Source organism: Microcaecilia unicolor, chromosome 3 (assembly GCF_901765095.1).
Source record: "Microcaecilia unicolor chromosome 3, aMicUni1.1, whole genome shotgun sequence".
In the NCBI taxonomy this organism is placed as follows: Eukaryota; Metazoa; Chordata; class Amphibia; order Gymnophiona; family Siphonopidae; genus Microcaecilia; species Microcaecilia unicolor.
Window position 1 is genome coordinate 520443789 of NC_044033.1, and position 16765 is coordinate 520460553.

The window sequence follows — 16765 nt, forward strand, 5'->3', positions numbered from 1 at the left end:
CATGGTCCATCCAGTCTGCCCAAGATAAACTTATGTGTATACCTTACCTTGATTTGTACCTGTCTTTCTCAGGGCACAGACCGTATAAGTCTGCCCAGCAGTTTTTCCCGCCTCCCAACCACCTGTCCCGCCTTCCATCACCGGCTCTGGCACAGACCATATAAGTCTGCCCTCCCCTATTCTCGCCTCCGAACCACCAACCCCTCTTCCCCCCACCTGCTCTGCCACCCAATTGTAGCTAAGCTTCTGAGGATCCATTCCTTCTGCACAGGATTCCTCTATGCATATCCCACGCATGTTTGAATTCCGTTACCGTTTTCATCTCCACCACCTCCCGCGGGAGGGCATTCCAAGCATCCACCACCCTCTCCGTGAAAAAATACTTCCTGACATCTTTCCTGAGTCTGCCCCCCTTCAATCTCATTTCATGTCCTCTCGTTCTACCACCTTCCCATCTCCGGAAAAGATTAGTTTGCGGATTAATACCTTTCAAATATTTAAACGTCTGTATCATATCACCCCTGTTCCTCCTTTCCTCCAGGGTATACATGCTCAGGTTTATTTTCTATGAAATGTAATAATGGATCTTTGCTTTTTTTTTTTTGTTTGTTTGTGAATTGCCTTGAATATCATTTGATCAGAGAGGGTGATACATATGAGGTGGTGTAGACGAAAACCCTGGGATAAGCATGGAGGATCTCTAGCTGGTGAGAAGACAGGGTTAAACCAGAGGTCAAGAAGAGGCTGCAATGTTGAAACAGGAAGGAACAATGTTAACATTATTTCTCATCATATTCTCTGTTTCTTTGTATGAAGTGTGGGGATCTCGTAGGTAAAATATGTCTTTTACAGAAACATAACTTCTCTAAAACCAGGAAAAAGGTACTACTGCTATTTATTTATTTATTGCATTTCTACCCCACATTTCCCCACCTATTTGCAGGCTCAATGTGGCTTACATAGTACCGTCAAAGACATTTGCCCAGTTGTATAGTGATCGTATGAGGTATAAGTGGAGGGTCGGAATGGATGAAGATTGCATGTTGTCCTGTTCGATCATAGTCATGCTGTGTTGGTAGGTGAAGACGGTTACGTGGGGTCGTTGGGGTAGGCCTTTTTGAAGAGTTTGGTTTTTAGTGATTTCCTGAAGTTCAAGTGGTCGTGGATTGTGTTCACAGCTTTTGGAAGCCCATTCCATAGTTGTGCGTTTATGTAGGCGAAGTTGGCTGCGTAAGTTGTTTTGTATTTCAGTCCTTTGCAATTTGGGTAGTATAGGTTTAGGTAGGATCTTGACGATCTGACTTTGTTTCTTATTGGTAAGTCTATATATTATTAAAACATTCATATGTATAGACAAGAGTGCCCTCAGAAATTTCCACACCCACTTAGTAGTATAATATAACCACTTCGTTCATCGGGCCACTCTTTTTTTAAGTGTGCAACTCGTGCAAAGTGTGCTATTTCTGTGCTCCTTTTGTTTGTCAGATACAAGTCAAGGCTCACGCCCACATAGGCTAGCTGGTAATGAAAAGTATCAAAAGCAACAACTGATAAATATCAGTCTAAAGAACTTATCTTATGAGCCCTGCGTCCTAACAGTTAGATGCCCAGGGCTCCTTGCATATTTTCACAGGAAGTCCTTTGAGAAGACTGCTCTCCCCTGTACACGCCAACGCCGCAGGTTTCATCAGGCTCTTGGATTAAAGCTGTCTCTGGCTCCGAAATACTGCCAGTGACATGGAACTAGTGAGAAGTGCTGAATGGACACTATAATTACAGAATAAAAATGGCTGCTCTCCTGTTCTATGTTTTTATTTATCTAGTAGCCGTTAAGCCCGTTAAAATGGGCGAGTATTGGTCTGTTCTATTTTCACGCCTAATTCCCTTCCTCCCTCCCTCCCAGCTCCAAGGCCCCATTCCCTCCCTCCCTCCTCCTCCAAGGCCACCCTCCCTCCCTCCAAATCTCCAAGGCCCCATTCCCTCCCTCCCTCCTCCCCAGCTCCAAAGACCCCCTCCGTCCATCCCTCCCAGCTCCAAGGCCCCCCTCCTTCCAGGGCCTCCCTCCCTCCGAGGCATCTCTCTGAGCTCCAGTCTCCAGCCCTCCGAATTTTAAAAGTCATCATACCTCGTCGGGTTACAGCGGCAGGCAGCAGCAGTGAAAAGCTTGCGAGCTGTGCGCTTCAGGAGCCTTCCATTCTCTGTCTCAGCTGTGGTCCCGCCCTCATTTCCTGTTTCCACAAGGGCAGGACCACAGCTGAGACAGGGAAGGGAAGGCTCCTGAAGCACCGAGCAGCTCACACGCTTTTCACTGCTGCCGCCTGCCGCCATAACCCCGACGATGTAACTCAGATTAATTTTAAAATTCAGAGGGAGGGGGGACTGGAACTGGATGGCTGGTTGGGACGAAGTTCAGGCGCTCGCCGCCCTATGCGGTAGCCTCGCCCTAAGACCGGCCCTGCTCGCCCCGCCTCTGGACTGTTGCCGTCTGAACGTTCAGGCTCTACTGCGCATTTGCGGGTGAGTCGGTCACTTGTCATTTATACAGATTGATTGAATCTGGTGCCCTAACTAGTGGGAAATGCTGAATGGACACTATTATTTATAGAATTGAAGGGGCTGCTTCTTTATAGAGTTTTTTTTTCCCCATTGCACAAGTCCCTTTTTTTCTTTTCAATTAGAGACTAATACCTAGAATCTATGCTTAATGGACAATGCTATATATGCATCTGGATGCTAATACTATGCCATCTTTGTTTTCTTTCTTCTTGTTGTAGGGGGACATTGTTTAACGGTCAGAAATGGTATTATTTATAGAATCCCTTAATTGCTGTTTTTTTAGAGGGAAGGGGGGCAGGGTTGTTCTTCTGGGTTTAGTAGGAGGTGAGATCAGTAGCCTAACTTGGATCTGGATATATGAGGGATTTGGGGGAAGTGAGGTCTCTCATGGATATCTTATTTATTTATTTATTTATTTGTGGCATTTATATCCCGCTCTTTCCCGCTCGATAGCAGGTTCAGTGCAGCTTACAAAGTGTGGTACATCGTATCACGGAGATAGTACAGATTTGGGAACAATGTATCAATGAGATGACATAATTACATAGAGTAGGTTCAGTGCAGTTTACACAGTATTGTACAAAGTATCGCAGGGATGATACAGAGTATGGAACAGAGTGTTGTAGAGATGAGTGGGAAAGCGCGGGGTACAAATGTAACAAAAATAAAAAATAAATAAATAAATGACATAGTTACATAGATTAAGACAATAGTAAGAGATGTGGGGAAGGGGTAGAAGTGTGGGTATTGCTAGTGTTGTGGAATTATGTTTGTGAATTAGGACGGGTCATTTGGGTAGGCTTGTTTGAAGAGGTAAGTCTTCAACAGTTTTCAAAAGGGTAGGTGTTCAGTGGTTTTTCGGATGTGTCGAGGTATGGCGTTCCAGAGTTGGCTGCCAATGACAGAGAAGTTGGATGCGTAGTAGGTTTTGTATTTGAGGCCTTTGCAGTTGGGAAGATGAAGATTGAGATATGTTCTAGAAGTTCTGGTCCAGTTTCTGGCTGGAAGACTGATCAGGCTGGACATGTAGCTTGGAGAGTCGCCATTGAGGATCTTGTTTTCTTTATTTTAATCTGGGTAATTTGGGTGATAATTTATTCTTGGGCAATCTGAATTGACAGAAAGGATGGGGGAGAGGCTGGGAAGGGGGGTATAAGCTGGGTATCGTTCCACTTGTTTTAGTTTTGTAGATCATTATTTCTCACTTTTGGACTATCCCTTCTGGATCATGCTTTAAAACTAAGTTTGCAGAAGGGGGATGGAGGGCTAGGACGTCTCCCCTTCAGATTAATATTCAAATGCAACATTTGGTTTGGCCTCATAGACAGGGTTATGTAAATGTTTGAGTTGCAGGCAGTAACTCCCCTATTAAAACTATCAAAATTTTGCAAGACACTTTCTGATAAGACAGTGTCAATCACGATGCTACAGGAGACATATCTTGATTAGACTGAACATGCTAAGCTTAAGAGGTGGTGGGTGGGTTCTTATTTAAGTGTCTCTGGCTCTCAACAGGAAAGCTGGTTGTATAATTTTATTCCATAAACATTTGGCAGAAGTTATTCATAAACTGTGATTGGAGCAGACGGGTGTTATGTGTTGGCCCATTTGACTGTAGACAAATAACAACTAATCATATGCAACTATCATTCGAGATATATCCACTTTAGGAGATATTTCAGTTATCCTGGATGGGGCCTTCAAAGCTGTTCATGATCCTACCTTTGACAAATCCTCTCCATTGCCCCAGAATAGAATATATTTCACTGCTTGCAGCTCTTGATCTTAGACGTGTGGAAAGTTTTATACCCCCAGGATAAGGATTATACCCACCTATCCCAGGTGAATGGCATTGAATCGAAAACCGACTATCTGTTGACTTCTCAGTAATCCATTCTGTAGCTACAGACATATTTCAAACTCAGACCATGCCCTGGTGAGGCTTGACTTGGAGGCTTTAAATAGAGCTAGAAGGTCCCTTCCGTGGAAGTTTCCTCTTGATCTCTATGGTGATGTTAAATTTCAGAACTTCTTGACTGAAAAGTGGGGAGATTATGAGCTTCTGAACTCTCAACATTGAACAGCTCCAATCTTATTTTTGGCACACCGCTAACGCAGTGTTACAGGGGGAAATTATAGCCTATGTGGCTCAAACGAAGGGCTAGAGATCAGGAGATTCGTTTAATTCGTCAACAGCGTAAAATCTACGGAGCAGTACCTACTCCAGTCAATAAAGAGCAATTGTTTTCTTCTCAATCTTTCTTAAAGCACTTTGCTTCATCGTCAGGTTAAATCCCAATTCTATTACAAATACAAATTATATTGTCATAGTAATAAAGGTGTGGGGGGGGGGGCACTATTAGCCAAATTGGCTAGGAGATGGGAGGGGAATAGACAAATGCAGTTTTTGCGGAATTCTTCAGGGGAATTGATTAAGGAGGAAAAGGAGATTGTAGCTATCTTTTGGGATTTCTTTGTAGCACTCTATACTTCAACAGATAGTCCAGGTCTTGATAGAGAAACTTATCTAGTGAGCCTAGATCTCCCTTCTCTAAGGAATCTCTACAACGAAGACCTATCTCAAAAGATGCTCAAGCTCTCGCTGATTTTTTTTCTTTTCAAAAGTTAAGAAAATCAGGGCAGAATTGTAAAATACGCAATTATCATCAGTACTACAGGAGGATTCATCATTTCTAGACACAAGTAGTCATACCTTTGCGGAAACATTTTGGTCTTCTTTTGATTTGATATCCTATGCTGAAATTACTTCTTTAATTCAGAAATTTTCTCATACTCATAGTTTGATAGATTACTATCCATCTTATTTGCTGAAACATTCACCACCTGAAATTTTATTGTGGCTTACTGGTTTAGTTAATTCTATGTTGAACTTGGGTTGTTTTCCTAGAGAACTAGGTCAAATAGACCCAATTCCAAAGTCTAACAATTTAGATATGTCAAAACCTGCTACCTTTAGGCCAATTGTTAGCATTCCTTTGTTTGTTAAATTGGTAGAAGCCATTGTTGGAAGTAGTTTGACAAGCTATTTGGAGAAATTTTCATTACTTCATGATTCTCAATTTGGATTCAGGAATAACCATAGTACTGATATACTACTATTTATCTTGTTAACTAAGATTAGGAATTCATTGAGTCATGGCACTCACTTTTTGTTACTTCAATTTGATATTTCTGGGGCATTCGATTCTACTTGGAATTCTTAAGGAGTTTGGTCTTTCTGGTATGGAATATACTTGGTTCCAGGATTTTTTTTTTTTTTTTTAAATCACAGTTATTTTGTTGTGAAACATGTAGATCTTGGGTTCCAGTATGTGGGGTACCAAGAGGGTCTCCACTTTCTCCCACTTTATTTAATATTGTTTATTATTTATTAGGATTTTGTTCACACCTTTTTCAGTAGTAGCTCAAGGTGAGTTACATTCAGGTACTCTGGATATTTCTCTGTCCCAGGAGGGCTCACAATCTAAGTTTGTACCTGAGGCAATGGAAGGTTAAGTGACTTGCCCAAGATCACAAGGCGCAGCAGTGGGATTTGAACCGGCCACCTCTGGATTGCGAGACCGGTGCTCTAACCACTAGGCCACTCCTCCACTCAGCAACATTCCATGTAGAATCTCAAATAGTAGCAACGGAATCTCGAATAGTAGTAACATTCCATGTTCCACTGCACTAACCACTAGGCTACTCCTCCACTAGCAACATTCCGTGTAGAGGCCTGCCCTTGCAGATCAGCAATGCGGCTGCGCAGGCTTCTGTTTCTGTGAGTCTGACGTGTGTACTATGTAAACTGCTTTGAATGTAGTTGCAAAAACCTCAGAAAGGTGGTATGTCAAGTCCCAGTTCCTTTTCCCTATTTGAGATTCTACATGGAATGTTGCTATTTCACTAGAAACATTCCATGTAGAAGCCTGCCCTTGCAGATCAGCAATGCGGCTGCTCAGGCTTCTGTTTCTGTGAGTCTGACGTCCTGCACGTACGTGCAGGACGTCAGACTCACAGAACAGAAGCCTGCACGGCCGCATTGCTGATCCACAAGGGCAAACTTCTGTTTCTGAGAGTCTGATGTCCTGCATACAGAAACAGAAGCCTGCGCAGCTGCGTTGCTAATCTGCAAGGGCAGGCTTCTACATGGAATGTTGCTAGTGGAATAGCAACATTCCATGTAGAATCTCAAATAGCAGCAACAGAATCTCCAATAGTAGCAACATTCCATGTAGAATCTCAAGTAATAGCAACATTCCAGAATCTCAAATAGTAACAACATCCCATGTTCCACTGCACTAACCACTAGGCTACTCCTCCACTAGCAACATTCCATCTAGAGGCCTGCCCTTGCAGATCAGCAATGCGGCTGCGCAGGCTTCTATTTCTGTGAGTCTGACGTCCTGCACGTAGACTCACAGAAACAGAAGCCTGCGCTGCTGTGCTGCTGCGTTGCTGATCTGCAAGGGCAGGCTTCTACATGGAATGTTGCTAGTGGAATAGCAACATTCCATGTAGAATCTCCAATAGTAGCAACAGAATCTCAATAGTAGCAACAATCAATGTAGAATCTCAAATAGTAGAAACATTCCATGTAGATTCTCAAATATTTATTTGAATTTTGCTCACACCCTTTTCAGGTGCACTGGATATTTCTCTGTCCCAGGAGGGCTCACAATCTAAGTTTGTACCTGAGGCAATAGAGGGTTAAGTGACTTGCCCAAGGTCACAAGGAGCAGAAGTGAGATTTGAACCAGGCACCTCTGGATGTCTAACCACTCAGTGAGTGACTGAGTGACTTCAGAACGTTGTCTTCAGAATGTTGAGGGTGAGTTTTATTATAGTAGATATTTTAAAGAACCCATGTCCTTTGTGTAAAGGTATAAAACGGACAAAAACCCATACCTGCTGGTATATCTAATGGGAAAACTCTCTCTTCTTATTTATTTAAAACATTTTTAGCCCACCTATTCCAGGAACAATTTATAAATTTTAGGTAGCTTTCCCCTCAGCAGAATGGAACAGGTGCTTCCTATTATTTTATAACAGATTTTTCAAAGCACTTGGAATATAAATGTTGCAAAATAAAGACAATTCTATCATCAAAAACAATTAATCTCTTAGGATGCTTCCTCTACTTCTCATACATCATAATTTTTTTTTTTAACTACGACATGTCTCCAATTTCCATATCAATCCACTCTGATTAAATTACAGCCACCGCTTGCCTTTATTAACGTCATAACATGCCACAGTACTATACCTGCAAGCGAAGTAGAGGGGTGTAGCTCCCGACACATTGGGTCTGTTGATGTCTGCACCGCTGTCTAACAAGCACAGCACCGTCTGATGGACAAAAGAGCAGAGGAAAAGAGTATATTAGGTGCCTGGATGTTAGAGGCTGGAAATCCTATGCCAAATACAAACTCCCAAGAAGCCAGACTCTATGTATAATGCAACACTAGAGAAAGAGACACACATAGTAACATAGTAGATGACGGCAGAAAAAGACCTGCACGGTCCATCCAGTCTGCCCAACAATTTAAACTCATATGTGCTACTTTATGTGTATACCTGACCTTGATTTGTTTCTGCCATTTTCAGGGCACAGACTGTAGAAGTCTGCCCAGCACTAGCCCCGCCTCCCAACCACTAGCCCCACCTCCCCCCACCGGCTCTGCCACCCAATCTCGGCTAAGCTTCTGAGGATCCATTCCTTCCAAACAGGATTCCTTTATGTTTATCCCACGCACAGTACTCTATAAAATACAAAGACAGATGCATGTTCCAAAAGCTAATAAATCTCAATCAGTACATTTAAAATAAAATGCTTTTTACTTTTGTCTAAGCATTTTCTTATACTAGTCATATTGGTTTTAGTTGTTTTTCTGCTTTCAGTGCCTTACCTTTCTATTTCTTCTCCTGTACCTCTCTCACTTTGGTCTAACTCCTCCCCAGTCCTTCTATTTCCCATTCATTCCTTCCCAAGTCTTCCACATCCCCCACTGCCTAGTCTCCCACTTCTACCTTCTGTACTCTCCCGTTTCCCAGCCCACATCTACTTTCTTCTGCCTGTCATTCCTTCACCAGCTCAAGGTCCTTCTCTATCACTCACACTCCCCCGATTCCAGTCCCTTTCTTTTGCTTCATGCCCTCATCCACAGTTTCCTTTTTTCACTCCATTCTATCTGCCCCATTTCAAATAAAGTCTTGCTCTTTCTGCCCCTCCCCCACCTGATGTATAGTTTTTCTTCACCTTGTTACCCCTCCCCAGTATCTTACGTAGGTCTTCCTCGTCACCCATCACCCCACAGAAGTCTCCCTTTTCTTATCTCCAAATCATCCTAAGTACATCTGTTCTCTCTACTCCTCATAGAATTCTATTTCTTTTACCCCACCCCATGTAGGTCGCCCTCTTCCTGCTAGCCCATCCCATCCCCTCCCCTCCCCAAATCCCACTGCTTTAACTTATTATTCTTCCTCCCTCCTCATCCCCTGGTGGCCATATCATCAGTGTTTCTTCCAGTCCCTGTGACCAGCAGAGGAACAGCACTTAAGAGGATATCAATTTACATAAGAACATAAATGTTACCATACTGGGACAGACCAAAGGTCCATCAAGCCCAGTATCCTGTTTCCAACAGTGGTCAGTCCAGATGTCAAGTATCTGGCAAAATCTCAAAACAGTAAAATAGATTTTATGCTGGTTATCCTAGGAATAAGTAGTGGATTTTCCCCAAGTATATCTTAATAATGGCTTATGGACTTTTCTGTTAGGAAATTATCCAAACCTTTTTTAAACCCTGCTAAGCTAACTGCTTTTCCACATTCTCTGGCAATGAATTCCAGAATTTAATTACACATTGAGTGAAGAAATATTTTCTCCACTTTGTTTTAAAATTACTATTTAGATGTTGAAGCTTACAGCCAGTAAGAGAAATAGACTGTTGAGCTTTTCCATGACATGGGATGCATATACTCAATGGATGGACACAATGTTGCCTGCTCCTCCAGCAGTAACTTCCCCTTGGCATATTAGATTTTGTTGATGACTCGCCTTCTCTCCTTTTTTCCTTCTTTAGCCTCCAGTGACCCCATATGGGGGTGGGGGTGATGGGATGGGGGGGGGTTGTGTTGTGTACGTTTAAGTTTTATATTTGAGAAGCTTTGCTCCACTGCCACTTGCTGAAAAGCTGTAGCAGGTTAGTAGCATTAATGCTCTGTATTATGTTCGAGTTTTCCTCTGTTTGACATTATATTAATAAATTTTAAAAAAGAAATACTATTCAGTAGCTTTATTCCATGCCACTTAGTTCTAGTATTTTTGGAAAAAGAAAACAAGCAATTCACGTCTGGCTGTTCCACTCCACTCAGTATTTTATAGACCTCTATCATATCTACTACTACTACTACTACTATTTAGCATTTCTATAGCGCTACAAGGCATACGCAGCGCTGCACAAACATAGAAGAAAGACAGTCCCTCAGCCGTCTCTTCTGCAAGCTGAAGAGCCCTAGCCGTTTTAGACTTTCCTCACAGGGAAGTCGTCCCACCCCCTTTATCATTTTTGTCGCCCTCCTCTGTACCTTTTCTAATTTTGCTATATCTGTTTTGAGATGCAGTGACCAAAACTGCACACCATATTTGAGGTGCAGTCATACCTTTCCTAATAATTCCTAACATTCTGTTTGCTTTCTTAGCCCCCGGTGAACACTGAGCAGAGGGTCAGAGTGGTCAAGAACAAACCAAGAGCGATATACTGGGGTGTACGGCCACCTGGAGATGGGGAGGAATGAAGAGAAATTTAAAAGACCCATTTTCCAACCCCAGTATCTTGGTGTTCAAGCCAACCACCAGCCCTGTCTGTCGTTTTTCTCTTTCAGTTCAGCGCTGGGACGTATTTCCCCAAGGGTCCTCAACATGTCACTGTGATCACAACACAAAACCCAAGACCAGAAAAGCATAAAGCAGGGCCGGCAGTGTAGCAGCTAACAAAATGTTTAATGCAGTTTATGACCCAAGATCTTGGTGCATAACACATGATCTGTTTCCACTGGGGTTTTGTTATCTATTTGTTATTCATGAACTCTGCTCTATAAAGAAAGGAAGGGAAAATAAACAACTAGAGATGTAATGGAACAGAATGACTTATGAGTGGTTTGGCATTTTATAATACCTAAACTGGAAATTATGCTCCACCTCTGATCTAAACCCTAAGCAAAGATGGAGATCGTTGACAACTGGAGAGTAAATTGTGTATGAGAGGAAATGAAAGAACAATTTATTTATTTATTTATTGCATTTGTATCCCGCATTTTCCCACCTTTTTGCGGGCTCAGTGTGGCTTACAATATATTATGAATAATGGAAATACAGTTTGTTACAACTTGGTTATGGATTACATTGTGAAGAGTTATGCGAGACAATCGAAGTATCGTTAAGGAATATAACAATGGAACAAAACCGTGAAACATTGGAAAGAGACAACGGGAAGCTAAAAGGGCACTATTAAGACACGAAGACATATGAGCACAACTGATTTTATGTTTCATTTCCAATCAAGGCCAGATAAGTTAGTCTATATCATGCCTATATCTGAAATTTTGAAGTGTTTTTCTACTTTTCTTTTAGGGGGGGGGGGGGAGTACCAACAAAGAGTTTTGTATATTTTGAAGTGATTCCTCATCAAGTTTCTGGTGAATTCCAATAACTTCAGTCAACAAAGTAGAGGCAGCTAAGCAACCCGAAGAAAATATTAACAAGAACCAAGAGTTATAAAACAGCAAAAAATAACAGGAAATCTTAAAGAACGTAAAAGAATAAAGAGCTAAATGAACTTCAAATTCTATAACAATCCACACAGTTATTACAGTTCACCTATATCCTACCTAACAACTTCCGTCTATCTTCTCTTACCTAATCTTCAAACTTTAATAATTGTACCTGTTATCACGAGATGATTATGTCATAACCATACTCTGTATGCCACATTGAGCCTGCAAATAGGTGGGAAAATGTGGGATACAAATGCAATAAATAAAATAAAAAAAAATAACATGTGTACACACACAAGCAGAGCATCAACCAAATTTATTCATATGTACTTAAGTGAAATGAAGTGCCTTGACAAAATCTTCTCACTTTTGTAATTTTTTCCACATTTTGTCTAAAAAAAATACAATTAAAAATGCATTAAAGTAAGAGTTTGTTTCACCAATCTATATTATTATTAATTTGAAACTCCAAAACAAAGCTTCGCACTCACTGTGTAACACAATGGATACAAGAAGAAGCTCTATTTCAGTTGGTATCAATTTATGTAAATTTAAGTGGAGAAAAAAAGGCTTCAGTATCACCACCCAGCCAGCCAGAGATTCTCCGACTATAAGGCGTGGGCCCGGCGCACCATCATCTCGCCCAAAAAATCTCCACAATAGTAAATGTCTTCAAAAGCTGCTAATGAGCAAATTCATGTATCCATGAATTACAGGATTTCCATATATTCAGTACTTTACAATCTAGTGATGTGTTAACACTGCCGGTTACTTATCTTAATTCCAATAAAGTTGGTGTGACGGAGCCAGGGGTGTGCTGGTAAATTTTTAACAACAGGCTCTCTCTCCGGACATAGCCAGCCCTGACATCACCGCGGAGACCCAGGCCAAGGTATCGGCCTGTTTATCCGACATTGCGGCATGGATGTCCAACCGCCACCTGAAGCTGAACATGGCCAAGACCGAGCTCCTCGTCTTTCCTCCTAAACCCACTTCTCCTCTTCCTCCACTCTCTATCTCAGTTGATAACACCCTCATCCTCCCCGTCCCATCTGCCCGCAACCTCGGAGTCATCTTCGACTCCTCCCTCTCCTTCTCTGCGCATATCCAACAGACTGCCAAGACCTGTCGCTTCTTCCTCTTCAACATCAGCAAAATTCGCCCTTTCCTCTCTGAGCACACCACCAGAACTCTCGTCCACGCTCTCATTACCTCTCGCCTTGATTACTGCAACTTACTCCTCACCAGCCTCCCACTCAGCCATCTATCCCCCCTTCAATCCGTTCAGAACGCTGCCGCACGTCTTATATTCCGCCAGAACCGATATACTCATATCACCCCTCTCCTCAAATCACTTCATTGGCTTCCGATCAGATATCGCATACAATTCAAGCTCCTCCTCCTTACCTACAAATGCACTCAGTCTGCGGCTCCTCACTACCTCTCCACCCTCATCTCCCCCTATGTTCCCGCCCGTAACCTCCGCTCACAGGACAAAGCCCTTCTCTCAGTACCCTTCTCCACCACTGCCAACTCCAGGCTCCGCTCATTCTGCCTTGCCTCACCCTATGCCTGGAACAATCTTCCTTTACCCATACGCCATGCCCCCTCCCTACCCATCTTCAAATCTCTGCTTAAAACCCACCTCTTCAATGCTGCCTTCGGCGCCTAACCGCTTGAGAAATATAGAATGCCCCAATCTATCCACCCTATCAGATTAACTGTTCACTCGTCCTCTAGATTGTTCTCTTGTCTTTTAGATTGTAAGCTCTTTGAGCAGGGACCGTCCTTCTATGTTTAAATTGTACAGTGCTGCGTAACCCTAGTAGCGCTTTAGAAATGTTAGTTAGTAGTAGTACATGCCTCTCTCTCCCCTCCCTTGTGCGGGCACGCTAGGCATACCTTTGCCGAGCCCCACCAGCCAATAAATGGACTGCCACTATTCTCTGCTGCTTGTTTCTGGCTCTGAGCAGCATGATGGAACCTTCTTGCACTTGCATGAAAAGTCCCAGCCTGATGCTCAGAGTCAGAAACAAGGAGCAGGGAGCAGCAGCAGTCTATTTACTTGGCAGCATCACAGCCAGCAAAGTAAAAGAGAATTGAGGAGGGGGCCCACGCCCACATTTTGGGAGTCAGTTGTTAAAGTAGCCATGGGGAGGCCTACTTTAACAACCGGCTCCCAAAATTCTTAAAAACTTAACAAACGGCTCTCGCGAGCCCGCTCCAGCACGTCACTGGACGGAGCAATACGGAAGCCCTTTTTTCTCCACTTAAATTTACATAAATTGATACCAATTGAAATAGAGCTTCTTCTTGTATCCATTGTGTTACACAGCGAGTGTGAAGCTGTGTTTTGGGGTTTCAAATCACCAATCTATGTAACACCTATATTTTCAATATGAAATCATTACAGAAATGTTTAAAAGTAATCAAAAATGAGAAACCACAAAGTCCTAATTTCATGTCTTCATACCCTCTGTGACAGCAAAAACAAATTAATTCCATTCCAAAAAAATGCTTTTAAGATCCATAACAAGTTAAATAGAGCTCATCTGTCTCCAATTATAGTAAACATAGTAGATGACGGCAGAAAAAGACCTGCACGGTCCATCCAGTCTGCCCAAGAAGATAAATTCACATGTGCTACTTTTTTATTTGTACTGTCCTCTTCAGTGCACAGACCGTATAAGTCTGGCCAGCCCTATCCCCGCCTCCCAACCACCAACCCCGCCTCCCACTACCAGCTCTGGCTCAGACTGTATAAGTCTGCCCAGTACTATCCCCGCCTCCCAACTACCAGTCCCGCCTCCCACCACCAGCTCTGGCACAGACCATATAAGTCTGCCCAGCACTATCCCTGCCTCCCACCACCGGCTCTGGCACAGACTGTATAAGTCTGCCCAGCACTATCCCCGCCTCCCAACTACCAGTCCCGCCTCCCACCAACAGCTCTGGCACAGACCGTATAAGTCTGCCCAGCACTATCCCTGCCTCCCACCACCGGCTCTGTTGGGCCCATTCAAATACTGCTGGTTGAATAATCAAACTGTTATTTTTTATATGAAGTGAATTAGAAACAACGGTCTAGATATGTGAAACAGAGCTGTCGATAGAACTCCAGGATACAGTTATTCAAAGGCACAGACTGGGGGACCCGTTATAATAAAATGTGGAGCTTATTCTTCAAACATATGGACATCTCAAAATGCACAAATGGATGAGTATGTGCTTGAAATGTTCAAATCCCGATTTTGTGAAGGCAGAAAAGGGACATCCAACACTATAATATGTCTAAAAAGCAACGGAGCGTGTTATGGGCAGGACTAGGGAGGAACCAAAATTAGGACGCCCAACAGTAATAACCAAATGGGAAGTAACATTCAAGCCTAAAAAGAAAGACGTCCCATTTCAGTCACGTCCAGGGTATAAAAAGCTGCTCTCATTGAGCAGCTGACCACTGATGGGATTAAGGCAGTGTTTCCCAAAGCTGGTCCTGGAGGTGACACCCCTGCCAGTCAAGTTTTCAGGATATTCACAATGAATATTCATAAGAGAGACTTGCATGCAATGGAGGCAGTGCATGCAAATCTCTCTCATGAATATTCGTTGTGAATATCCTGAACACCTGACTGCTTGGGGTGCCTCCAGGACCAGGTTCGGAAATCAGTGGATTTAGGAATGACACCTCCTTAATCCCCCATTGGTTGCTGTCCCCATCCCTCTCCCCTGAAAGGGGATACCAAGCTCTATGACAGCCCCAGGTATTATGGGCATTCTTAGCAAAGCAGAAACAGAAAAATACTTACTGTATCTAAATGTATAAGCCACTTGCAAGCCTGAAGGCTATTAAAGTAACATAGTAACATAGTAAATGACGGCAGAAAAAGACCTGCATGGTCCATCCAGTCTGCCCAACAAGATAAACTCATATGTGCTACTTTTTGTGTATACCCTACTTTGATTTGTACCTGTCCTCTTCAGGGCACAGACCGTATAAGTCTGCCCAGCACTATCCCCGCCTTCCAACCACCAGCCCCGCCTCCCACCACCGGCTCTGGCACAGACTGTATAATTCTGACCTCCACTATCCCCGCCTCCCGCAACCAGCTCTGCCACCCAATCTCGGCTAAGCTCCTTAGGATCCATTCCTTCTGAACAGGATTCCTTTATGTTTATCCCACACGTGTTTGAATTCTGTTACCGTTTTCATTTCTACCACCTCCCGCGGGAGGGCATTCCAAGCATCCACTACTCTCTCCGTGAAAAAATACTTCCTGACATTTTTCTTGAGTCTGCCCCCCTTCAATCTCATTTCATGTCCTCTCGTTCTACCGCCTTCGCACCTCTGGAAAAGGTTCGTTTGCGGATTAATACTTTTCAAATATTTGAACGTCTGTATCACCTGTTTCTCCTTTCTTCCAGAGTATACATGTTCAGGTCATCAAGTCTCTCCTCATACGTCTTGTAACACAAATCCCTTACCATTCTTGTAGCTTTTCTTTGCACCGGTGTACATTCAGCTACAGTATTTTTCTGTTCCTGGAGGGCTCACAATTACAAAATAAAAGAGTCAAAGTGGGATTTGAACAGTGCTCTTGGTTTAAAGTCCACTGCATTAACCACTAGGCTGCCCAACTGCTCTGCAGGGATGTCTGTTTGGCCATTCTTTAAATCAACTTCAATTTTAACCCCTTCATAGAAGAGATATCAAGTGATAAATTTTTAGTACTTCTTAAATTTTCTCTCAATCCCGGAGATGGTAGTAATTTTATCACCATATCTGAGTTCATTCCGTAAACACATTTATCTACCTGGCAAGCTATTTTTAATTGAATTTGTATCTCAAATTTTTTTTTGTATAAATCATTTTTATTGACTCAGTTGAGTTTCATCAAACACAATACAGCAATAAAAACAGAGCCGATTAAACCCAAAAAAACATTTACCGCATTTTCACCCTCCCAACCCCGCAACTATACGATTAAGGGCTGCTGGCTGGAAAGCGGGCCAAAAGTGTTCTCAGCAGTGCCGGAACTGGCATCCTTTCATCGATGTGATATCTATAATATCCATTCTGTCTGTGGAAAGCAAGGTTATCATCTGCAATCGCCAAGCCGAAGAGGATGGGGGAATACACTCTCCATTTTTATAAAATCACTCGTTTGGCCATCAGAACTAAACGACGCAGAAAGGCCAATAAACCTGGCGGGATACGAGCAGCTAAATTGTAATCCTCAAATAATAGAGTGGGAACCAGTCACAGAAGGCGACCCCACTGTTTCATAGTCATTCTCATTGTTTGTGTCTAGAACATCACCACCACTGGGCAACTCCAAAACATGCAGGGCTAAATTTACATTTCGCACACTCTGCAGAGGCTGCAAAAGCTGCCCTATGAGCACATTGTGGTGATACATAAGCCCGTAATATA

General features: G+C 42.9%; 1 protein-coding gene across 3 annotated transcripts in view; it reads right to left on the bottom strand.

The window, feature by feature from the left end:
* HACE1 (HECT domain and ankyrin repeat containing E3 ubiquitin protein ligase 1) overlaps nt 1-16765 on the bottom strand; it is a 279223-nt gene that overhangs the window by 193735 nt on the left and 68723 nt on the right. For all 3 annotated transcript variants that reach the window (XM_030199163.1, XM_030199162.1, XM_030199161.1), the window contains exon 7: nt 7823-7905. In XM_030199163.1, coding sequence (XP_030055023.1) covers nt 7823-7905 — 83 coding nt within the window. The remainder of the gene's footprint in view (nt 1-7822; nt 7906-16765) is intronic.